This window comes from Phocoena sinus, chromosome 20, assembly GCF_008692025.1.
Source record: "Phocoena sinus isolate mPhoSin1 chromosome 20, mPhoSin1.pri, whole genome shotgun sequence".
Classification (NCBI taxonomy): domain Eukaryota; kingdom Metazoa; phylum Chordata; class Mammalia; order Artiodactyla; family Phocoenidae; genus Phocoena; species Phocoena sinus.
The window spans coordinates 31,759,268-31,784,236 of NC_045782.1; the positions used below are offsets into that span (position 1 = coordinate 31,759,268).

At 53.8% G+C, this 24,969-nt stretch overlaps 2 protein-coding genes across 3 annotated transcripts; both read left to right on the forward strand.

Annotated features, from left to right (window-relative positions):
• The first annotated feature begins 1,966 nt into the window (after positions 1–1,966).
• On the forward strand, positions 1,967–10,304 carry DHRS11 (dehydrogenase/reductase 11). 2 transcript variants are annotated; one of them, XM_032618033.1, is made up of 7 exons: positions 1,967–2,346; positions 5,132–5,341; positions 7,683–7,777; positions 8,415–8,544; positions 9,171–9,263; positions 9,462–9,527; positions 9,656–10,304. In XM_032618033.1, exons 1-7 carry the CDS (start codon positions 2,215–2,217, stop codon positions 9,695–9,697), a joined length of 768 nt encoding a protein of 255 aa, XP_032473924.1. In that variant the 5' UTR covers positions 1,967–2,214; the 3' UTR covers positions 9,698–10,304. The 2 variants fall into 2 exon arrangements, with proteins under 2 accessions (XP_032473924.1, XP_032473925.1); XM_032618034.1 differs by having other exon boundaries at positions 2,032–2,346; positions 9,462–10,304.
• A 797-nt stretch (positions 10,305–11,101) lies between these two features.
• MRM1 (mitochondrial rRNA methyltransferase 1) lies at positions 11,102–15,364 on the forward strand. Its single transcript, XM_032617987.1, has 5 exons — positions 11,102–11,898; positions 12,100–12,193; positions 14,004–14,136; positions 14,239–14,358; positions 14,563–15,364. Exons 1-5 carry the CDS (start codon positions 11,336–11,338, stop codon positions 14,706–14,708), a joined length of 1,056 nt encoding a protein of 351 aa, XP_032473878.1. The 5' UTR covers positions 11,102–11,335; the 3' UTR covers positions 14,709–15,364.
• The last annotated feature ends 9,605 nt before the right edge of the window (positions 15,365–24,969 follow it).

Genomic DNA, 24,969 nt, shown 5'->3' on the forward strand with positions numbered 1-24,969 from the left:
GAGGAGAGAGATAGATTGCTGAAGACAAATTCTTCCCTTCATCAGAGTTGACAACCGAGAAAAGCAGTTTCCAGGCTTCTGTTTTGAAAGAATAAGTTTGCTGCGATACCTTTAAATACTGGCTAGCATCTTACTTCCTCATGAGACTTTTAATTGCTGTTATTAATAAAGTTCCCTGATACATAACACAAAGCACCTTAAATTCAGAGGTTCATATTGAACTAGAAGAATGAGAACAAAACTTGGCAGAATTTCAACCAAAGGTTTGCTGATAATTACTCAGCATGTAGAGAACTGAGAGCAGAAGGCTGCACTGAGGGCTAACCACACTGCAGTCTGTATAAGTGCCTGTTCCTTATCTGGTTTCCAACAATAAGGTCACTATGGCATTACAGTTTACTGCTTTCACAAGCTGTCTGAGTACTAAAGAAGGAGAGATTCCCCTAGGAGTAGCATTTGGCTGCCATTTAAAAGGTTGAGTCAATAATTCAGTAAACTCATGTGCTTAGTTTTGTGTCTACAGGTTGATACTTGGTGGGCAGCAGACAAATAGTGGGACGGTCAATACCTCTGTGCGGTGGGGATGGAGTGAATTTTATAGGCTTTCTACCACTTAATCAGACTACTAATCAGATTTCAAATGGGCAACAGCAGAAGCTTAGTGAGATTTAACTTTTGTAGTTGGTGGCATTTTTTTGATCCACCCCTGAGTTGTCTTTTCAAATCAAAGTGTTGTATAGGGATTGGGGCAGATAAAGTGAGTCATTCCTTTCTGACTCTTGTTTGCTTTCATCCTGGAATCCATAAAAAATGACTAAGGGTCTCCCACAGCCCTTGGCTCTGAGCCCAAACCCCTCTCCACCACCCTGTCGCAGTCAGGTTCTCTTGAGATCCCTAAATTAAGCAAGGGCTAGTTTTACTTTGTTTTAATCTTTGCCTCTGGGGCCAAACACAGGAGTGCTTGTTGAATGAATAAACCAGCCACGTTCACTGATTATCCCATTGCTTGCAGTAACAGGATTCCAGTAGTTATGCAGAGATGTTTTCTCTTTGGAAGGATGGCTATATAAAGAATGCAGAAGTGAGGCAGTTTTCATGCTTTGATGGAATATCCTTAGTGGTCAGAAAAGTGAGTTCTACTTTGGACAGAACCAACAACCTAAGAAGAGACAAAGGAGAGTGGAGTGAAGGCAGTTTAGGAGCACATCGCCTGGCCTAATACTGGACTGCTTGCCATCCAAGCCAGGCTTCACATTTGTCTCAGTATGGTCTATAAAATGAAAGTGTTAATAGGTACTATCTCATATGGCTCTTGGGCATATTAATATATTTAAAGTGCTTATAAAAGTGCCTGTCACACAGTAAGCGCTCAATAAATGTTAGCTATTGCCTTAATCTCTTACATACACCGTGATACACTTGCTCCAATGGGAGTGGGAAGGCTTAGGAAAGTTGTAGACTGTAGGCCATTAGGGACACAACCCCCCCAATACCCGTGTACTTGGGGGTCTTTGCATTTTTAACCATCAGTTCTCCTTGGTTAGTAAGGCCAAGGGGTCAGGTAGGGTTGAAAGCCGCTCCCAAGGTCACCCAGCGTTGATAGCGGAGACACTCAGCCCTTTCTGAGCTGAATCCTTCCCATCAGCCACCGGCTGGCTTAGGAAGGCGTTGGAGTCACCTTAAGTGCCCTTAATTTCTCTTCCTGGCCTTAGGGGTCAGGAACAGGGAAGGCAGACCGAGCAGGAGGCAGGAGTACGTGCGTTCTCGGGCCTGGTGCAAGACCCCGCGAAACTTCGTTTTCCTCTCCGGAGGGTGGGAGCTCACCAGGAAAGCAGGACCGCGAGCTCCCAGCACCCTCCGCCCTTGTCCCGCGAAGAGCGGTTTCCTCCCGGCGCAGACTGGGCGGGGCCGGAGGGGGCGGGGTCGTGCCCTCCGTGCTCGCGCAGGGGGCGGGGTGGCCAGGCCGCTGTTGGTCCTCCGGCGGGATGTGGCCATTTGCGGAGCAGCGGAGGGTGGAGCCGGGGGCGGAGGCAAGCCAGAGTGAGTGGAGGCAGGTCCAGGCGCAGCTCTGACTGGGGCAGGTCGGGGGCGGTTGCCGCGGTGGTGACAAGAGAGTGGCCGGGTCCCTACGACCCGGGGCGGAGCTCTGCGATCCAAGTGCTCGGCTCCCCAAGCGAAGTGGGCGGGCGGCTCGGGACCCTGGCCAGGGCCGGCATGGAGCGGTGGCGTGACCGGCTGGCACTGGTGACGGGAGCCTCGGGGGGCGTCGGCGCGGCCGTGGCCCGAGCCCTGGTCCAGCAGGGACTGAAGGTGGTGGGTTGTGCCCGCACCGTGAGCAACATCGAGGTAAGGCCCTGCTGGGGAAAGGGTCGCTCTGGGTGGCGTCGTTTAGGCCGCGCTAGGGTCCAGGTGGGGGATGGGGAGTGGTCGGAGCCAAGCTGTCACGCTGCCCTCACTTGCCCGCCACCCCAGGGTCACTTGCAGCAGGCTCAGGGGCAAGAGAGACGGATGCCTAGGTGGAGAGGACCTAGGTGCTTTTGGACCCCTCAGGGCAGGACTTCACCTTCGCTTTTCCAGTCTTCGCTTTCCAGTCCAGTCTTTTAAGGAGCCTTTTCTCCTGACAGCCTCTACTCCAGTCACCAAATCTCTGACTTACTGGCATCTTTCTCCTTCTCTCCGACTTGCATGCCCGGGTTGGCTGAGAAAGGGAGAAGCCAGAGATCAGGGGCTAAGCCAGGGAGAAGTAAAGTAAGCTTTCCCGCCTCAGTGGCTAAGTTGCCTACTGGACTGCTTCCTCTGGTCCCCAGACCTAGCCCACAAAGCCAAGCAAAGTGAGCAGGTTTTGATCATGATCATTTTCACCCAGGACTGCGAGTGGGGTTGGGGTGGGAGTGGAACTTTTCCGAAGAGGCTCAGCTCCATCTTCCCCCGAAATGTGAGGGTTAGCTCCTACCCGATGGACATAAGGGACAAATGGGATATATAGGTAGACCTTTCTGCAATCTCACTGTCCCAGGTGGGACTGACTAGGTGAAATGGGGCATTGAACATGTGAGCCCTGGGGGACAAAGCATTGTGGAACTGAACCTCCTGGTTTTTCTCTTAACATGGGTTGGGAGCCCCAAGAGTTGTGAGCGATAATAAGAGCTCAGAGAAAACTGAAATGAAGTTGGCTATGTTGGAGCAGGGAGGAAGAATACAAGCAATTTCCATCATAGGATCACTTTGGATTTGCCCCTGGCAAGACCCCTCTCAGGGATTGAGCTAGTGCTTAGCTTTCTCTCCACCCTTGCTCAAAGTCCCTGGGCTGGGAGAGGGTGAGGAGGCCTTGGGTGGGGGCAGAGCGGGAAGGTATACCGGAAGGAGGACGGTTCCCCCCGGTTCCCCGCCCTGCTGCTGACCAAAGGTGTACTTTATAGCCTCCTAGATAGTCCCAAGGTCACCTAGCTATACTGTTGCCCCACTCTGCCCCTCCCTTTCTCCTTTCCTGAGGCGCTCAGGGCCCAGCCCGCACTTTGGAGCCTAGAGGATCAGACCAGGGATTAGACCACTTGATTCCCTAATTCTAAAGCCACTCCTGCCTTCTCTTCCTACCACCTCCCGACCCCAAACCAGCCAGGAAAGGGGTCCCTGAGCCCAAAGGAGATCCCCAGGCTGATCACTCAGCCCCAGGGTATCTCCTTTAATGAGGGAAGGATGGTTCTGCTGTGACGGGACTGACATGATTTCGGGTCATTTTTGAGGATAGATGAGGACAGGTAGAGCATAGAAGGCAGTGACAGGGAGTCCCTCCATTCTGGCTTTCCTGCAAGGGCTTTGAGTCCGGAGGAGGAAGGGAGAAGTTGAATGCCAGGGGAGGGGAGAATTCCAGGCTTCTTTGGCCACGGTCTGCTTCTATGGATTGGTTGATTCACTCATTCATCGATACTAAAACAAAATTTGAGCTCTGTCCTCCTACAGCGAGAAGCCCTATTTCCTGAGGTGGTCGTGAGTAGGTGAAATCAGGTGAAAGGGGACTTCTGGGTCCCTGAGGACTGTACCTCTTAAGCTCTTGGAAAGTTAAAGCAGAAAAGAATTTCCTAGGTCACCTGACCCGGCCCTTTACTCTCAGCTTGGTCTGGGAGAAGGAAGGTGTTCCAGGGCGGCTGGCCAAGCCGGCCTTCCTCTAGGGCACCCTGCACCCGCCAACCCTCTCCCTCCCACACATGTACATAGTCACCTTCACGAGGTCGGGTGCCCGGTCACTGGCCTCCAAGGCTACCACATAGCTTGTTTTCTTCCTGATTCTGAATGGCAGCTTCCCTCATAGCCATCTCTCGATGGCCCGTCTTTCTCAGATCTTTCTCTCTCAGGGATCCTCAGTGTCTTGAGGACCCTGGCAAAGCACGGGTACCCAATGTCACCTGCCACCTGGCTTGGCTCATAATATCCAGAGAAACTTTGGGGTGGAGGGTGGTGCACCGTGGGTCAGAGAGAAAGAATCCGTCCCGACTTCCTGACCCTTTCTATAGACGGAGTGAGGGGAGACTGGCAGTTGGGCTCAACTGAAAAGTACGTGTGAGGACTCTGAGCCACCTGGCTGCAGTTTGTGGAGGGAGGGCGATAGTTTAGATATAAGCCCTTCTGGGAGGGACTGGATGGAGTGAAGGGAGAGAAGAGAATCGAGGCCCTGGTGTAACCAGCTCAGTGACTCTTGGCACCCGGCAGAAGCAGCAGGGGGCTGGGGGAGGCTTGCATCTCCCCTACGAGCGGAGGTGTGTTCCTATTGGGAGTCAGAAAAGAGATATCACTCCATTCCCAGGATCCCTGGGCCCCTTCCCTGACACACTCACAGCCTCAGCCCTTCTCCCCTTTTAGACCTGAAGACTCGAGTTTATCCCTCAGGTTCCTCCATGGATGGTCTCAGCCTCCCCTCCCTCCCTCAGGGAGTGCTCTCACCACCCCCCACCCCTGGGACTTTGACCAAAGAGGACACGCTTTGGGGATGGGCAGTCCCAACATCTCTGTGGCTGCAAGTTGGCCACCAAAGGCGAGAGTTCTGTGAGCAGTGACACCGGTGGGAGGTTATCTCTGGGTGGGGAGGCGTGGAGTGAGCGGCTTACCTCAGTTAGACCCCTGTTGGGTTTCATAGGAGCTGGCTGCCGAATGTAAGAGTGCAGGCTACCCCGGGACTCTGATGCCCTACAGATGTGACCTGTCAAATGAGGAGGACATCCTCTCCATGTTCTCGGCGGTCCGCTCTCAGCACAGTGGTGTGGACATCTGTATCAACAACGCTGGCTTGGCCCGGCCTGACACCCTGCTCTCAGGCAGCACCAGCGGTTGGAAGGACATGTTCAATGTAAGGGCTGCAGGCCTGTGGCTTGGGGATGACAGGGATGGGGGAGAGGCTGGGAGAAGAGCGGGGAGCCAGGAGCCAGGGGGCTGCTGGGGATAGACATCTACTGAGAGGGGCCTTCAGTTTCCTACCTGGGGCACTCTCCCCTGCTTCTCCTCCCCTGAAGGAGAGAGAGTGGATGAATGGCCATGTCTTTTTCATTCTTCTTTCCTTTGAGCCCCTGGGGGCAGTTCTTAAAGTCTAGGCTGATTTCTTTCTATTGGAAGAGATACGGATAGGGGAGAGAACGGCTCGGTTGAACGTCCCCAAGTGTCGGCACTGTGCTGAGTGCTTGGGACCGTGGTCTTATGGGAAGAAAAGGGACCGAGAGACAGGAGATGAAGAAGCTGATGATCTCACAGCCCCGCCAGTAACTATGTGGCTTCAGGCAGGTAGTTACACTGTCTGAGCTTCAGTCTTGTCACATTTAATCGGGATGAAACACACCTAGACCATCAATATCTGGGGTCACGAACTCCAGTGTCCCCTGGGGCTGGGTAGGTACTGTAAAGGAGGGAGGCGGGTCATATGGGAAAGCACATGGATGTCTGGGGGTGGCTGCGCTGCAGTCTGGGCAGTGCGGGCAGATCCTGTGACTTCTCTGAGAGCAGAGGGGACCTAGATTTTCACGTGGAACCTCACTCCTTCCATTCACCAAAACCTCAGCTCCAGGAGGGCAAGGAGGTTTGTCTATTTTACTCTCTGTCATAGCCTCAGCCTGCAAACACTCCACAGATAATTTTTGAATATATGAAACCTTCCAATACATATTGGAAGTGAATTTTAAAATGTTTCAAAACCATGTGTGGACCAAACACAGCCTTCTGGACATGGGTTTTCAACTTCTAGACTGTATTGTGAGGCAATATTGGGGTATGAAAATATTCTGAGAAGTTGAAAGCGTTGTGTAAATGGGATGCTTCTTTCCCCTCACAATCCTTTTCACACGTGCTCACAATAGATTTAGCACCTAACAGGTGCTTGGGCCCAGAAATATGCAATGGAAGTTGAAACAATAAACGGGAGATGAAGCACTGCCTTAGCCCTCAGAGAGCCTTCTGGGAGATCCGAGTTGTGGTCGTCACCTGCAGTAAGGGAGTCTTTAAACCTGGGCCTCAGCTTACCCATCTGTAGAGTGAGGCACGTATATTAAATCCCTGAGACCCCTTTCAGCTTGAACACTATGTAATTCTCTTAGGATCATCTTATGAGGCATCTCCCAATAGAACCACATCATTGAACACACAGGGAACCCCTGACCCCTGTACCTAGGAGAATCCACTCCCCTGGCCCAAGGGGATCTGTTTCTCTTACTCCATCCATCCGTCCTCAGGAGCTCAGTTCTCTGCCCCAGAAACCCACATTGTTAAGAGGACCAGAAGCAGGGCTGGAAACCTCTTATGTCCTGCTGTGAATGCTGGGGCAGGTTTACACCGAGTATTTGTCCTGATGCCTGGCTCTGACACCCGATAAAGAGAAACATCTAATCTTCCGGCTGGTCTCCTCTCTTCCCCAGAGGAGAGAGCGAAAACCTGCTGAAAGCTTTATCTTGGGTGAGGCTAAAGGGGTGGGGCTGGGCAGGAGCTTTAGAGCAGCGACACTTCTTCAGGCCTCTGCTCCAGGAAGGGCGGGGATCTGGGGTCACCTCTGCCAGAGGAGCAGGAGTGGGAGGGGGCCAAGGAAGGCAGGAAGCCCCCATGCCCTTGGGACGTCCCTTGCCATCCTGTGACAAGTTACCCCACGCTCTGAAGAGTCTCTGCCTAGTCTTACAGGTGGAACAGAGGTTAAAGGAAGGCGTGGAATGAAGGAGGATCAGGCCTTCTCCTCTCCACTGTAGTCTCAAGGGAGGGACAGGAAAGGCACAGAGACTAGTGGGTAAGGTGGGGAGAAGCTAAGATCTGTCCTGAGGAGCAAGATTTTTAAAGTCTTTTTTGGATGGATTTTAGGCTGTTTAGGAGAGAGGTGAGCCAGTGAAGAGTAGGGCATTTGGAGAAGAAAGGAGATGAGTCCCTAAGGTAGAGGTCCTGCTGTTTGCACAGGAGATGGCCAAGACAGGGAGGGTTCCTGGGTGCGTTTGGGGGGCATCGTCCAGGGAGAGGTGCTTCCTCTGCTGTCAGCTGGGGCTGGTGACTTGAGGGGGAGGAACCTAGAGCCAGGTGCCCTGTCCCCTTCATTGGTCTCTGGTAGGATCTGGACTCTTGTTTTGGATGCCACCTGCCCCCGCAACCGCAGGGTGCTCTGTAGCTCCATCACCTGCTCAGATGGGCCCAAGCTGGAGACACCCCATTGCCCCTCTGGCCTGCAGGTGAACGTGCTGGCCCTCAGCATCTGCACACGGGAAGCCTACCAGTCCATGAGGGAGCGGAAGGTGGATGACGGGCACATCATTAACATCAACAGGTGCGGCCGGTGGCTGAGGGCTAGAGTTCAGATAACCACGCACCCTCCAAGCTGGGTGGTCTGCTGCGGCTCATTTGACCTCTTTGGACATCAGTTTCCTGGGTGGTAAAGCAGGGATTTAACACCCAGTTAATATCCAAGTGGCACGACTGTGGTGAGGGGAAGAATAGTATGTGTTAAATGCCAGCCCCTAGCTGGCTGGAAGGGGTAGCTCAGCCCCTTTGCAGCTGAAGCCTGGGGGCTCTCCTGGGACTGAGGTTCTCCATTCCTCAGGCCGCAGCATGAACCTCACCTCGTGGCACAAAGACTGCACAGTCTCTGTCACTGGGGAGCCCCTGGAGACGTGGCCTCTGTCCCACAGATCTCCCAATAGAACCACATCAGAGAACACACAGATGAAATCGAGAGAGTTTTGACAACCTGCGTGGACTGGAGAGTGAATGCTGTGGTCGGTGTAGGGAGGACTTCTAGGAAGAGTGGGGCTCATAGACGCTGCTTGAATTACAGAAGCCGGGCCAGTGGCCCTGAGGATGGCCTCTGGAGGTCCCGTTTAGAAGGCGTCCAGGGGGTGGGGTTGGCTGTTACAGCAGGGGGCACTGCTTCACTCTCTCCTTTCCCCTTCCTTCCTTCCACCCAGCATGTCTGGCCACCAAGTGCCACCCCAGTCCGTGGCCCATTTCTACAGTGCTACCAAGTACGCCGTCACTGCGCTGACAGAGGGGCTGAGGCAAGAGCTTCGGGAGGCCCAGACCCACATCCGAGCCACGGTGAGGGGTGGCCTGACCCTGGTGGGGGTTGAGAGGCACAGGCCCGCTCACCCCACACACTCGCGGCCCGGGGGCCCATGTCCTGGCTGTACTGCTTAGAGCTCCCGGGTCTGTACTGGGCCCACATCTACTGGGCTCTGCTGCTACTTGCATGGCCCTGCTGAGTACCTGAGTTCCCGCATTTCTCAGACTTTGAGGTGGGAGGCGGGTGACCTGAAGGGAACATGGTGGGGTGAGACTGAGGGAAAGCAAGGGATTGTGGGAAACCACGGCTGGAAAGTGGGACTCTGGGCTCTTCCCTTGAAGGCTGTATGACCTTGGGTGACTCGCTCAACCTCCCCAAACCTCAGTCTTCTCATCTGTAAAATGGAGATGATAATACCTCTCAGGTTATGAGGTTTTAAGGGACACCACTTTGTAAAACTGACCTGGCTTATAGTAATGGCTCTGTAGCTGGTAGGAATCATTCTGATAATCCCCAGTGGCAGCTTTGGAGGGAGGAGGTGGCTGCTGGACATCGGGCAGCCATCACTGTGAAGCTGGGGCCCTTTGGCTTCCATCCTTTCTCTGCAACCTCCCCAAGGCTTGGGGCTCAGCTCCTGAGCAGGCTGTCTCTGTTGGCCCAGTGCATCTCTCCAGGAGTGGTGGAGACACAATTCGCCTTCAAACTCCATGACAAGGACCCTGAGAAGGCAGCTGCCACCTATGAACACATGAAGGTGGGGCCCAGTGAAGCCATTCACTTCCTAAATGAAGGCAGAGGGAACCCTGGCCTTTAGACCTCGCCGTTCTAGCCAGCCTGTCGCCCCTCCTGCAGGGTGGGGGTGGGAATGGCGGTGCTGGAGAGGACCTCAGTGGTGGGAGGGGACTTGGATCCATCCTGCCCTCATCTCACCCCTTTCCCCTGGTGCTCTCAGTGTCTCAAACCTGAGGATGTGGCCAAGGCTGTCATCTATGTCCTCAGCACCCCGCCACATGTCCAGGTGAGTCTGGCCTTGGATGTCCATCCCCCGGAGGAGCCTGACCGTCCCCAGAGGAGAAGAGCAGGGAGGCTTTAAGGGGGTGGGGAGAGGGTCCTGGCTGGCTGCCTCAAGCCTTGTGCCTTCTGCAGATCGGAGACATCCAGATGAGGCCCACGGAGCAGGTGACCTAGTTTCCTGTGGGGAGCTCCTCCTTCCCTCCCTGCCCCTCAAGGCTTGGCACCTGCCTCTGGATTTGGGGTGTTGATTTCTGGACCCTTGGATTCCACTTCCTTTCCCCACCCCCAGCAGGGGCTAGAAAACTTGTTTGAGATTTCATATAATCTTGTCAAATTGTTTCCACCAAATTTGAAAAATGGGCAGGGGAGAGGAGGTGGTGTCCCTGATTGTTTTCCCTACTGATTCATTCTTGGTCTCCTTCTTGGGCTCCTTGGCCTTTGTTTGCTGTCCTTGGTCTCTTCCCTTTGACCTGGGAAAGGGGCTGTGGCCAAAAGTGGGGCTTTCCCCTATCTTCTTGCACCCCACCCCTGTCCCTTCAGGATGAGGCGGCAGAGGGAAGCCCTCACCTTCCGTCTGAATGGCTTTCAGGGCTCTGGGCTTCCTCCTTTCCCTGCATCCCACCCCCCACCCCATCTATTCCCCGTCCCAGTTCTCCAGCTCCACTGTGGCTTCTCAGCCTCCGGTGGGGTCCTCACTCCACTCTATGGCAGCAGAGTACCAGGGCCTGCCTCCCATGTGGTTTCACTGTGATCATTAAAAAAGAAAAACTACGACAACCTGCCTTGGCTTCAGAAGTGTCTTTCAGGTCTTCACCCTTGCTGTGATCAGGAATGGTTGTGTCTCAGAGTTTCTTCCAGGAGAGTGGGAAGGTGGATGGATTGGGGGCATCACTCGTGGAGTGTGGATTACCTTTGAGCTGGGTCCTGAAAATGGGTAGGAGTTTGCCTGCCAGAAAAGAAGACAACAGGGCTTGCAAGGCGGGGAGGCCTGGAAGAGCATGCAGTGTTGTGGGAACAGCACAGAACTTAGTGCAGGAGTGAGGTGGGGTTGAAAAGGTAGCTCCTTGCCTGGATCCCCCGGAGGTCTGAGTGCTGAGCAAGGAGTCTGGCCATTACCTGTGGGCCAAGGGCATGGGTTGGTTTGTCAGCAGGTGCAGGTCAGGCACAGAGCTGTCACTTAGAGAATCAGCACCATGGCACAGGAAGTTATTGGTGGGGTCCTGCTGACGGGTGCCGATGGTTTGACAGGCAATGGAGGTGTAGAGGAGGGGCTGGATGTGGGAGAATCTTCTGAGGAAAGTCACCAGCGCCCGGTGGAGGACCGGATGTGGGGAGGGAGTCACCACGACTAACCAGGTTGAATAGGAAAGCCAATACATCCCCTTAAAGTGTCCTTTGCTGGAACCAGGGTAAATGAGGTCCTCCAGCCTCCTGGGACCTTGAAGGGTGCAGAACGCAGCCCACAGTAGGGTCAGCTCCCCGGCGAGCACCCCTCGGGCCAGTGACTGGGCGGTGGAAGTCGTCGCTCAGCCGGCCCTGCAGGGGGCGCTGTGGGCATGCGCCGTGCGGCTCCAGGCCGGGGGCGGGGCCGTCCGAACGCGGAAGCGGAGTGGCTCACGTCGGGGCCGGGAGGGGCCTGTCTAAGTTCCGCGGCCGGGTCCTGGCCAGCACACGACTGGGAATCCTGGCCTTTCCTGTATCTGAGCGGGTGGGCCGGGAGCAGCCTTCGGGTCCCCTTCACCCGCTTTCGGGGCCTGAGAGCGCGCCCCAGCGGGGTTGACCACTCCTGAGGACGCAGCTGGGGCATCGACCATGGCACTGCTCTCGGCCGTCGGGGGCGCGACCTGGCATTGCTGCGGTCGCCTCCTCACGCGTCCTTTCTCCCAAGCGTCGGGGCGTGGGGCGCGGCCCGGCGGGGAGGAGCTAAGCCGCCTGCTCCTGGATGACCTGGCGCCGACTCCGCGGCCGGCCGGGGGGCTGGAGCTTCTGTTTGGCTTGTCCCCGTGTCTTCTGGCTCTGCGGGCCGCCCGCCGCCGCGTGGCCCGGCTCCTGCTCCAGGCCGGTAGGTCCCGGCTGCAGGGGGAGCGGGCCGAGCTGCTGCGCGCGGCTGAGGCGCGGGACATCCCGGTTCTGCGGCCCAGTCGGCGGAAGCTGGACGTCCTGTGCCGCTACCAGGTCCACCAGGGCGTCTGCATGGAAGTGAGCCCGCTGCGGCCCCGGCCCTGGGCTGAGGCCGGGGAGGCTCGGCCAGGAGACGACCCCCAGCAGCTGTGGCTCGTCCTCGAGGGGCTACAGGATCCCCGGAATCTTGGGGCCGTGCTGCGCTCCGCTCACTTTCTCGGAGTGGATAAAGTCATCACCAGCCGGAGAAACAGGCATGGCCTCCCCTTATTCCCCGTGTGCCCCACTTTGGAGGCGCAGCCGAGTTCCTAAGCACCTTGACCCTTGGGTGGTCCCTCAGCCAGGCCTCCCCAACGCCAAAATTCTCACCCCTAATTCTGGGAGGCTGGGGGGAGGGCACGGCACCGGGCTTGAGATCACCCAGCCTCATACGGTGGCATGGGGAAACCTTGCAGCTGCCCGCTCAGTCCTGTAGTCAGCAAGGCCAGCGCCGGGGCTATGGAGGTGATGGACGTGTTCTCCACTGATGACCTGGCCGGTTTTTTACAGGTAATGGCGCGGAGAAGGAGGGGAGGCGGGGTGTCAGTAAAGGAGAAGAAATGAGCCAAGTTAAGTCTCTCCAAGGGCCCCCAGCTAGCAGCTGATGGACGAAAGGGAGAGAAGAGGGCGTGTTGGTATCGCTTCCTACATCCTTCTAAATCCCTTTAGGAAGAGAAAGATCCGGAGTTTTAAAAACCACACATGGTAGGACTTCCCTGGCAGTCCAGTGGTTAAGACTCCGCGCTTCAAATTCAGGGGGGGCGGGTTCCATCCGCGGTCGGAGTCTAAGATCCCACACGCCCCGCGGCGCGGCCAAAAAAAAGGAAAGCGCACACGCACGGAGCAGAATCTGATGTTAGGGACTTTTACTGCACTCCCTTCCGAGGCGTACATCTTTGCGCCTCCTGCGGGTGTACGCAGTGCCTCACTGCCCAGTAAGCAGGTATTCAGTAAATGCTCAGCTGTGAGGAACAGATGGCTCCTGGTTCCTCCAGGAGGGGCGCGGCCTGAAAGGCAACCTGAACAGGGACTAGTCTATGCCTTTCCCCTCGTCCCTCCCACAAGCGAAGAAACAAAGCAACAAAAGAAACCCTCAAAACCACCACCACCACCAAAAAAACCACTTCGATACCTAAGAAGGAAGGGGCAAACCTAAGTATTAGTAAAACCCCTCTCCTGGTCCATACACATTTTTCTTCAGCTGTGCTTCCCTTGCTGGACACAAGGGGGCAGTACTGCCCTGTATTTAGCAGCTTCCCTGACCATCCTCTCCCAGGGCTCCCAAGTCACAGCCCTTGGATCTCTTTTCTGTATATATTCATTTCTTGTTGGCCGCATCCATTCTGATGGCTTTAAATGCCATCTATATTCGAATGCCTCCCAAACTTGGATCCCTCCTGGATCTTGCTCCTGAACCTCAGATTTACATATGTAGTTGCCTGCTCAACAGCTCTTTTTTTCTGTCTTATGGTCATTTCAAACAAGATTTCCAAATGTTGTTCCTGTTCCTTTTGCAGACTTACCCAGCTCAATTGATGGCAACTCCTCTATGCCTTTGGTTGTTTACGCCCCAAAACCTTGGCACCCTCCTTGATTCTTCCTACTCTCACCATGTCCCACCTGTTGGCATATCCTTTTGTTTTTACCTTGATGTTATTTCCACATTCTCACCATTTCTCACCATCTCCACTGTTACCACTCTGGTCCAACACCATCTCTAGCATGTATCATTGCAGAAACCTAACTGGTCTGCTTGTTTCTGCTAGTGGCTCTCAACATAGAGTGATTCTGTAGAGACATAAGTCAGACCATGTTACTAGTTCTCTGCTCAAAAAACTTTCAAAGCCTTTGCATCTCTCAGAGTAAAAGCCAAAGGCCTTCCAGTGGCTTTTGAGGTCCTACCTCACGTGGCCCTTTGTTTCCTCTCCTGTCTCAGTGGCTCCCTTTCCACTGGCCACCTTGTTCTGCTGTTCCTCATGCATGCCAGGTAAGCACCCGCCTCTGGGCCTTTGCACTTACTGATCTCTGCCTAGAATATTCCTCCCCCAGATGTCTACGTGGTGCTCCCTCACCTCCTTCAGGTCTGCATTCAAATGTCACTTCAGTGAGGCATTCCCTGACCACCCTTCTACGAGGATGGGATTTGGGCCTGTTTTGTTCATTGCCTTATGCGAGTGCCTAGAACAGAACCTGCCCGTTCTAGGTGCTTAATAACTACTGACTGAATCTAGTGGCTCAGTGAGGGAATGAATATATGGGCAAGGCCGGGGCTCTGATGAAGGTTTGGTGAACGAGCATGATTTCTTCTTCCCTGTTTCAGGCCAAATCCCGGCAGGGCTGGCTCGTGGCTGGCACTGTGGGCTGCCCGGGGCCTGAGATCTCCCTGTCTTCTGAGATCCCCATCACTAATTGCTTGGAGTTCCTCTGGGACCGGCCTACTCTTTTAGTGCTGGGTAGGTGGATGCCCCTGCTTTTCTGTGCTCAAACGTGCATTTTCTGAGTGCCTGTGTGAACAGCTGGGGCCTCCCTAACCCTCTGGCCCCCGTACCCTGCAGGGAACGAGGGCTCTGGTCTGTCCCGGGAGGTGCAGGCCTCCTGCCAGCTTCTCCTTAGCATCCGGCCCGGCCGGCAGCTGCCTCCTGGACTCGAATCCTTAAATGTCTCCGTGGCTGCAGGTGAGTCTCCACTCCCCTTACTTCTCTCCCTTTAATCACACATGTACAGCTGGTTCATCCTAAACAAGTTTCTCAGTCTTTCTGTGTCTCTGTTGCTTTATGTGCCAAATGAGGAAAATACCTACATCCTCTTAAGGATGAGGTGAGGGAGTGCCTGGCACATGGTCCCTCCTCTTCTCCATCGTTGTCCTTCTGTCTGTGCAGGAATTCTTCTTCACTCCATTTGCAGCCAGAGGACGGGTTTCCCGGTGGAAGGGAAGAGAGAGCAACCTCTTCAAGGCCCCCAAGATCCCTCGGCCTCGTCTGAAGTGCCCAGAGTGGCTCAGCACCCAGGACTGTCCTCGGGATGAGAAAAAGAGAGGCAAGACGGGGGCCGTCCGAGGTGTGTGTGTGCTGTGGGGGCACACACATCCACACGCTTGAATGTGCTGGGGTCTCTTGCCTTCTTGCCTGAGTATGTACACCCAGGCCCATGTTTATAAACCGCTCTCCCGGGGCTGGGAGCTTTGTGGTGGAGACCAGAGGAAGTTCAGTTTTCCGTTTTGGCTTTGGACTTGCAATTGGAGATGGCAGCTTGTTAATTTCCAGGCTGTCCTGGGAAAGAGGGTCTCTTTCTTTCCAGGCCCTGCCTAGAAGTCAAGGGGAAGTTCAGACATCAGAAGGGAATCAAGCGGCCCAGTCCAGGGGTCCTCTTCCTCTTGGACCAGCGTGAGAATGTAGAGGGAAGCCCGGGGCTCTCTTGCGGGCCAGACAGGTGCAAATCCAGGCTCAAACCCTGCCCTACTGGGGCCTTGCGCACGTGGCTTCATCTTTTTGTGTCTGGGGGCCCTTGTCTCCACCTCTCTCACAGGGCTGTTGTGAGAATCCAATAAAACATCACCTGGTATCCAGCAGGCCCTCAACCAGTGAGCCATTATATCTGATTTCTCCATTAGGTGGCAGCCTCGCTCTTTGGTCCATAGTATTCCGGCGGCTTTCACAGCCACCTGAGGAGATTCCTGGCTGTGGCCCTTCCCGCCCGCCCCCCCCCCCCCCCCACCCAGAGGCAGGGGAACGATTAACAAATATCTCTCACCCTACTGGCCCACCAGTAACCCCCATGGTGAGTCATCAGTCAGTCTGCCTCTGTGGAGGGACCCGCCGAACCAGAGCCTTGGCCTTTGATTCTGGGAGGTGGTGAGGACCTCGCAGCATTGCTGTTTATTGTACAACCCAGACAACTTTGGTACTCCTCCCCCAGGGTCCCACAAGTGGAGCAGAGGCCACTAGGATAAGTAACTTAGAGCAGTGTTGGCTGCACATTGGAACCACCTGGCAAACTTTAAAAAACAAGTGACACTGGGGACCCACCCCTCCCAGCCTGATGTAATTGGTCAGTGTGCAACATGAACATCTGAATTTTTAAAGCTTCCCAGATGGGTTTCATGTGCAGCCCAGACTGGGAACCACTAGTTTTCTCAGCCTCAGCAATACTGACGTTCTGGGCTGGGTAACTGTCGTGAAGGCCTGTCCTATGCATTGTAGGACGTTTAGCAGCATCTCTGGCCTCTGCCCAGAGGCCCAGATGCTGGTAGCACCCTTCTCCCCCTAGTTGTGACAACCAAAAATGTCTCCAGACACTGCCACATGTCCCCTGGGGGATAGAATCGCTCCTGGTTGAGAACCAGTGCTCTGGAGCATGGATCTGGAGGACAGCAGCCCTAGGTGCGGATCCCGTTGCTGTGTGACCTTGGCCATTTCATTACCCACCTGCGCCTCAGCCCCCTTCTCCGTCAAAGGGGGATAATCGTACCTTCTTGGGTGGCCGGGAGGATATAGAGGGTGATAGGAACTCAGTGCCTTACGTATCATAGGTGCTTGGTAAGTAGTACTGCCCTTTTCTCTGTGGGATGGATTTATCTTGGAATTCTAATGGTGATGCCAGTTTAGAAAGACATTTGAATTTGTTTTAAAAATGCCTTAGATGGCTTTAAATTCAAAGTTATTCCTCTCAAGAAGGAGGAAGAAATCCCTTCATAAACGCCATAGATCTCCATTGCCCGGGTCCCCCCTTGAGCTCTGTCCCTGACTGCCACACAGGCTCTGACCTCTGCTGGCACGTGTCCATCTTGGGTGTACTGCACCACCTCCCATATCCCTGCTGCACTCTTGACCAAGAGCCTAGTGTGGTTTTTAACTGTGACTGTGCCTTAGTGTCCTGGGATCAGGGAGTGGGTGGGTAGAGGCATCATTTAATAGTCCAGGTGCCCAGAGGCACCAGGCTGATTAGATCGGCATGTCTGGGGAAGGTGTCAGGCACCAGCATTTCTTAAGAGTTCCCCAGCTGATGCCAGCGTGCAACCAGTTCGAGAATCACTGGCTCTCAGACCACCCGCAGGTGTCCAGCTGCTTCCACATCATTCACACCTATGCTTTTGAGTGCATGCCTGAAAGTTTGGGCCAAGCAACCTTTCACCTGTCCCCAAGGTTCTTCAGAAGATGCTGGATCCAGCCCTGACTCTGTGGCTTCCTATCCGGATGGTGTCTTAGTCTCCTCATCTGTAAAATAGGGATAGTGCCATCACTACCTGCTCCAGCTACCCCCTCCCCAATAGGGAGTTTGTAAAAATAAAAAGTATTCTGTAAACTACAGGGCTGTGCACCCCAAGACTGACACATGATAATACAAACCTGGATGTGAGGGTTCAATTTATGTGTCAACCTGACTGGGCCATGGGGTGACTGGATATTTGGTCAAACATTATTCTTGGTGGTTCTGTGATGGTGTGTTTGGATGAGACTAGCATTTAAATTGGTAGACTGAGTAAAGCAGATTGCCCTCCCCAGTGTGATGGGCCTTATCCAATCAGTTGAAGATCCGAATAGAACAAAAAGGCTGACCCTTCTGCAAGTAAGAGGATTCTCCCTGCTTTTTGGAACTGAAACATGGCCTCTTCCTGGGTCTCAAGCTGGCTGGCCTTCAGATGGGGACTATATCATCAGCTCTTCTGAGTGTCTAGCCCCACCCTGCGGAACTTGGGGCTTGTCAACCTCTATAATCACATGACCCAATTCCTTATAACATACATAGTGTGTATCTGTATGTGGATGTTTATATATATATATATCCTACTGGTTCTGTTTCTCTGGAGAACCCAGACTAATAGACCTGATGAAAACAAACTGAGGTGTCCTGGTGCTCCCCTGCATGTGTGGGTACAGAATTTAGTTCTGCTCTCTAGAACTAAACCCAGCATGGAACCTAGAAGTTGGGGTTTGGTGTCCTTGGGGTCCAGAGCCCCCTCCTTCCCACGGACTCCTCCGTGGTGTCTGGAACCCTATCTAACCTGCCTTGAGCCTGCTGTCATCAGCTTTCTGATTCCCAGTGGTCTGGGCCACCTAGAGGGCCACTCCCCTGGGCAAACAGCCAGGCCCAGGCGGCTCCTCCCTGCTTCACCCCCTGGGCAGCAGGCTGGCTGTCCTCTGGGAAGACAGGTTCACTTGGACCAAAGGGAACTGAGGCCCTAATTACCTGCCAGGTACACACAGGTGTGTAGTTATGTCATGCAAACCAGGCACTCCCAAGACGAAGAAAATGCACCTGAGGCCCTAAGGCCGAGGATGAGGCCTGCTTCTCTTTGCACGTGGCCTCTGGTGCTGGCTTCATAGAGGCTGCTCAGCTCAGCAAGCGCGGTTAAAAGCCCAGGAGCTGGGGTGGCTGTGGCCGTGGGTATAAAGGGCGGCAGGGACGGGATGCAGCCAGAGGAGAGCACAGTGGTGGCTGAGAACATGACCTTGGCTATTCAGCAGTGTTTGCTTTGAGTTCCAAGTCTGACACTTGCTAGTGGTGTAAATGTGGACATGTCCTTTAACTTTTCCAAGCCTTGGTTTTCCTCATCTGTAAATGGGGACAGTAGTGTCCACCTTGGAGGATCGTGATATGGATCATTATGAGATGGTGCACGTAAAGCCCTCAGCCCCATGCCCTCAGACTTCAAGGTGTTCTCACAGCACCTGGGGGCCAACCTAGAGGTCAGGGCACTGGGCTCTGCCCTCCTACCAACCTGGCCTCAACTTCCCCATAGGCTCTAGGGCCCCTTTCAGCTGCAATACACAATGGTTTACCGCCAAGAACAGAGGGAGTTGGGGGAGGGGCAGGGGTTGAAATGACATTTGCAGGACCCTCCTCTGTCAGGGTCCCCCAGCCAAGAGCAGACAGGTCTCAGAAGGTTGGTGTTCCCAGAGCAGCTCAGTTGTGGCCAGCACCCCTGCCCCCCTCCAGGGCTGGCATCTTTTTCTTTTTTTGGCAGGAGCTTAAATGGCCAGTACCCTCCCCCAGGCTGGGGTCCTAAACTCGACCCCCTCCCCCCTCCTGCAGGGCCAGGCGCCAGGGGGCCCCACAGTTTGCAAATGTAATCAACCTTGAGGTCTCTGGCTTCCACAGGTGCAGTTAGCATGCCCATCTGCTAATCCCTGATTAATGATGTTTACAAACATGGGACTCCACTCTCAGAGCTGCTCAGCCCCTCCCTCCTGGGCCGGGAGGCAGGGGTCTTCCTAGCACCCCCAGCCCACTACTTCAGGCCTCCCCAGCCAACACCCCTCTCCAGCCCCTTCCCCAGGCAGTGAGCAGAGCTGGAGGTCCTTCCTCAGAGCCCCCTGGCCCAACTCTTACTGCACACAGATGGAAAGGAGACCCAGTGAGAGCGCCCAGGGAGGCTGGGATCCTGCTCTTCTTTCTTCCCAGTTCTGGAACTTCCAGGACACACGGTGTTGCCTTTACTCACCAGGCCGGCTCTAGCCCCGGGGCCACACACACATACCTCCCTTCGTGGAGGTGTGGGCCGGTCCCCAGTGCCCCAAGGATTGGGCTTCCCAGCCTCTCCCCAGACACCCCTCCCACCTTCTTGCTGAGGACTGTGTGGGTCTGGTCAGAGGCCCGGTGGCGAAAGCATTAGGAACACACTTCTTAGGGAACTATATTCAATGTCCTTGGATAATCCATAATGGAAAAGAATACGGGAAAGAATTTGCTGTACAGCAGGAATTAACATCGTAAATCAACTCTACAATGTAAATTTAAAAAAAGAAAAAAAAATCACACACTTCTGAATCAGACAGTCCTGGGTCCAAATATTGGGTCCAAATATTGGCCTCAGGCCAGTCACTTAACCTGATTGAACCGCAGTTTCTTCATCTGTGAAATGGAGATAGGAACAGTACCTATCATAGAGGTCACTGTGAGCATTAACGATTGGATGTATAAAAAGGACTTCGCACGGTGCCGGCGACACAGTAGGTGCTCAATAAATGTGAGCTTTTTTATGTCAGTGAAAGTAATGACAATGATAAGAATAATGATGATGATGATCAAAGGAGGCATTAGAGGCTACAGAGATGCCCAAGGAGTCCCCCTCTCTGGGGAGAAGGGCAGGTCCCAGCTCATTACTGGTGGGGGCTGGGTGGAGGTGTCAGATTGGAATCACTCCTGGGTCTATTCGCAGCTTCTCTGTTTCATTAACACCTCCCTGGTGGTCTTCAGCTCTTCCTGCTGGGGGAGGTGCCTCCTAGAGCTCCCTGCTCCCCACTCCTGGGTCTGTGTTCAGACCCACATACAGCGAGTTTTATGTGGGAGAGAGGTGTCCACTGGCTTGGAGGCTGTCACTGTCCCCTCCCCCCAAGGTCCTGGGGGCTTAGTCAGGGGGTGTAGCACCTGAGGCTGCCCCTTCCTCTCCCCTCCCCCATCAACCTCTCATCCCCACTGCATCCCAGCCTGGCCGCTTCTTCCTTCCTTTTGAATCTCGAATCTCCCGTGACTCGGTGTGAACATAGCTTGATCTTGGGTTCGCATCCTGACCCACCTCTTCCTAGCTGGATGACCTAAGGCAAGTGGCCGTCCTCTAGGACATTTATTCAGTTCTGTAAAATGTGGACACGATACTCACAGCCTGGTAAATTGTTAAACTCTCTACAATGGCAGTCGTCGTTGTTATTTTACAGGGAACAACAACTGCTCTCAGAATTATCATTTTAAACCGCAGGACTTTGTTTAGCCAACTGGGGTAGGGGAGCAGGGCCAGAGCCCTGAGGACCATTAGGTTCAAAGAAGCAGGAAAGGGCGTGAACTTTGCCCCAGTTAATTGTCCCAGTTTCCTCCCCAGACTGGGAAAGGGAGTGGGGCTGGTCATTGAATTGGGACGGGGAGATTTATACCTCGGGCTCTGGGAAGGCTGCTTCTAAACAAGGTTCCCCTCCACTACACTCCAAGAAGGATTCTTATGGAAATGCCTGTCCTTCGCCCCCTGCGTGCCCTCTCTGTCACAATATTCCATTTCAGAGGACACCCTTCACCAGCTGCGGCGGGCCGGGAGGAGGGGCTGGGCCCGGGCTTCCCACCCCCCGCGACCTCTGCGCCCCTATCCTGGTCCGCCTCAGACACCCTGCTTTTTGCTGAGGTTTGTGGGTGTCAGAAGGGAGATTCTAAAAAGTGGTACCTTTTGTGGTTTATCTGTCACCTCAAAAAAACATCAGTGGGCTGAACGGTTTCCTTCAGAAAGAAGAAAATGAGACACAAGTCAGCAAACGAGGGAGACAGTAAGACAGTGGGCTTGGTCCCTTCTTGCAAGCAGCCTCACAGGCCTCCCCGCAGGCCTCTGCAGACACTAAGCCCCTCCCACTGCCTAGGAACACCCACTCCCCTCCTTTAGACTCTGGGGCAGGAGTTAGTTAGCTTTACTCCTTTTGTATTCCCGGGTCCCAGCACAGGGCCAGGCACATACTGGGGGTTTAAAAACCATGAATGAACAAGCAAATAGGTCCTGAGATGGGAGACTAATTGCCTCCCCCTCCTCTTCTCTATGGTGGGGTGGGGGGCAAATCTCTCAGCATGTTTCCAGCTGGTCCTGACCTTTCACCTTTCAGAGGAGGCAAGATGCAAATGGTCCTCCAGCCACAGCTGCTCTTGATTCTCTGAAACAAAGAAGCTAATCGAGGGCTGAGGGGATGCTCTGTAGAACCCCTCAGCCCTCAGCCCTGCTGAGACCCATCTTGCACAGATGCCCCTCCCTTAGATGGGGGTACTAGCTGCAGGTCAGGCACTGCCAGGGGCTGGATCTTGTTTAAGTCAGAGCCCTGAGACCAATACACATACACAACAGCCTCGCCATGGTGAGTATGGGACCCGCAAGCGGTGTGCTGGCAGCAGGGTGATGATGATGATGGTGATTATGGTGATGATGATGGTGGTGATGGGACGAATGTTTATTATGTACGTGCCATGCGCTAGCAGTTTTACATGCCTCATCTCCTTTAATCCTTAGGATGCTTTGGGGTGGGCACTGTTACTACCTTTGGTTTATAGACAGGAAATGGACCCTGAGGGGTTGAGTAACTGGCCCAGGGTCCTGGTGTGGCAGTCCGAAGGGTTTGGGAAGGAGGGAAGGAGGGAAGGAGGGAAGGGAGAGAGGGTGGGGAGCTGGGGTTGGCAGGAGAGGACCTGCAGCCCAAGCGTCCGCTAGGAGGCTGCTGCTCAGGAGGCCAAGCCACATCTGCACACAGCCACCTTCCCTCACCCCAACACCAGGCCCCTCCCCCATGCAGCACCCCACCCTGTCTCCCCACTCCACCTCTTCCCGACCATCTCGACAAGCTCTCAGTGGGTCATCCCAGTGCGGGAGCACCTCCACCAGCTCCTGGCTCAGTTGTGGGTGTTATGCTCAGGCTGGGAGGCCAGAGTGACAGCCCAGGGCTGCTGTGGGTGGCATGTGTCCTAGAGACACCCAGACTTGGGTTTAAATCCTGGATCTGCTCCCACATCTAAAGGCTCAGGCCTTAGCTGAGTTTCCGAACCTCTCAGCTTAGTTTCCTCCCTGTAAAATGGTGCCCAAACTGGCTTTCTCCCAGGGTTGTGCTGGGGCTTGAGAGGAAATGCCCTGGGCACAAGGTAGGCCTTCAGAACTCTTCCTTGCCCCCCTCTTCTGTCTCTCTTGGGGGCCTCCCTCTGTGTCAGCCTCTTTACCCTTCTTAGCTCAGGGTCTGGTTCTTTCTCTCCTTCTCAGCTCTGCCTCTGTTTTCTGATGATCTCCATCCTGTCTGCCTGTCACTGGGGGTCCCTGTTGCTGCTCCCTCTCTGGGGCTGTGTCTCCACATCCTGTATGTCCCTCTCTTTTCCTCTCCTCTGGCTCTACCCTGTAGGGCAGATCGATGGCAGCTGCTAGTTATCGATTGGGGTGGGCATCCAAGTGTGGCTGCCGGAGGCCAACATTGACGGACAGGATCGGTGCCCGGGCTGATGGAGTGGCAGTTGTAGAACCTGGGGCTGCAAGGCAAGAAGGGCTCCTGCCAGGACCTGGGAGTGGGAGTCCTTAAAGCTGCAGACCCTGCCACTAGGATGGGAATAGAGGGCGGGGCAGAGGGCCTCTGAGGACAGACAGCCAAGGCTTAGCTCATGCTGTCATTTAACAAGTATTTATTGAGCATCTACTATATGCCAGCTGGGGATACAGCAGTGAGTGAGTCAGCAAAAATCAATAAGTAAAATTATATAGTGTGTTATGCAAGAAATAGAGCAGGGAAAGGGGGATGGAAGTACAGTTTGGGGGAAGGCTCCATTTTGAATAGTGTAGTTAGGGATAGGCCCCCTTGAAAAGGTGACCTTTATGCAAAGACCTGAAGAAAGAGAAGGGGTGAGCCCTCTGAGAGCATTCTGGGCAGTGGAAACACCAAGTATGAGCAGAGACCCTCTGGTGGGGGCAGGCTTGGTGTGCTCTAGGCTCCCAAGGAGGTTGGTGGTAGAGTGAGGAATAAGGAGAGCAGGAGGAAATGGGTGGGAGGGAGAATGTGGGGGTGGGTAGGCACGTGCATGGCTGGGGGTGGACAGCCAGTCCAGGGCTGTCAGCTGCCCCAGCTCCAATCTGAGAGGCCCGAGCAGCTCCCACACAAGGGTAGCTTCTAGAATATGATTCTGATGCTCCAGCCATGCCCGGAGGTTTTGTTTGTTTGTTTTGGGGTTTTTTTTGTTCTTTTTTTGTTTATGTTTTGGTTTTTAACTGAAGTATACTTGGTTTACAACATTGTGTTTGTTTCAGGTATACAGCGCAGTGGTTCAGTGATACATATATATGTATGTGTGGGTATATATTCTTTTCCCTTATAAGTTATTACAAAATATTGAGTATAGTTCTCTGTGCTATAAAGTAGGTCCTGTTGGTTATCTAGTTTATATACAGTAGTGTGTATATGTTAATCCCATCCTCCTAATTTATCCCTCCAACGGTGACCACGTTCGAGGTCCTTCATTGGCTTTGTCAACCAGATAATGCTCACAGCAACCCTCTCAGTAAGAATCTCTCAGTCCTTGGTGAGTTGGGGAGACTGAGGCTCAGAGACATTTGGCAACTTGCCCCGGGTCATGCAGCTAGGAAACGGCAGAGCTGGGACTCAAACCCAGTTTTGTCTAATTCCAAAATCTTTGCTTTTTCCTTCTTTTTTGCCTACCACCTTAACCATTTTTTAGTGTACAGTTCAGTAGTTAAGTATATTCACATCGTTGTGAAACAGATCTGTGGATCTTTCCGTCTCACAGAATTGAAACTCTACACCCATTAAACAACTCCCCATTCCTCTCCCCACCACCATTCTATTTTCTGTTTCTGTGAATTTGACAACTTCACTCATATATGTGGAATCATATAGTATTTTTTTTTATGACTGGCTTGTTTCATTTAGCATAATGTCTTCAGGGTTCATCCATGTAGCATGTGATAGGATTTCCTAGACTACCGTCTCCCCCCACTGGTAACCACTAGTTTGTTCTCTATATCTGAGTCTGCTTCTTTTATGCAATATCACTAGTTTGTTATAGAAGTTTTAAATTTTGATGTAGTCTCATTCATCTATTTTTTCTTTTATTGCCTGTGCTTTTGGTGTCATATCCAAGAATCCATTGCCACTCCTCTCTGCAGTCAACAATTCTGCTGACACCTTTGGGTGGGTGGGTGGGAGGGAATAGGGAAGGACAGTTTGCAGCAGTTGAGGGAATGAGGAAGTGTTTAGCCAGGAGAGCGGAAGCACGTGGGTGGTAGTGGTAGGAGCAGTGGCCGTCGTATTCAAATTACAGAAGCGCTTTCATGGAGCAGAGCAATGATCCAGAGGGCAGGATTGGGCCCAGTAGGAGGCTCAGGGAGTCAGATAGCAGCTCAATCTAACAGGATTCCAGAGGTTGAATGGGGTACTTTAGAGATAGTGAGCTCCCCGTCACTGGAGGAGTGCAAGCATTCAGATGACCACTCAGGCGGGATGTGGCACAGGGGCTTCAGGCACATGATGTTAAGGTTGGGTTGCTGGCCTCTGATCCCTTCTATGATTCAGTAAGGAAGGAGGGAACTTCAGCCTGTGGGGTGGGGTAGACAGGATTCCACCTGACAAGTGTCCACTCTTCTGTGTCCGGGGAAGTCTTGTAATTTGGGATTGAGCTGTGGAGGAGATTCCTTGAGTTCCCGTCACCCTGGAGCCTGAATCCAAGCTCTGACCTGGATGGCCCAAGGATCTTGGAGCCCTGGGCTGGTGGAGGAGAAGAGAGGTGAAGACGTGGCACCTTCATCACCTGCGAGGTGCTGCTTGCGAGCAGAATGA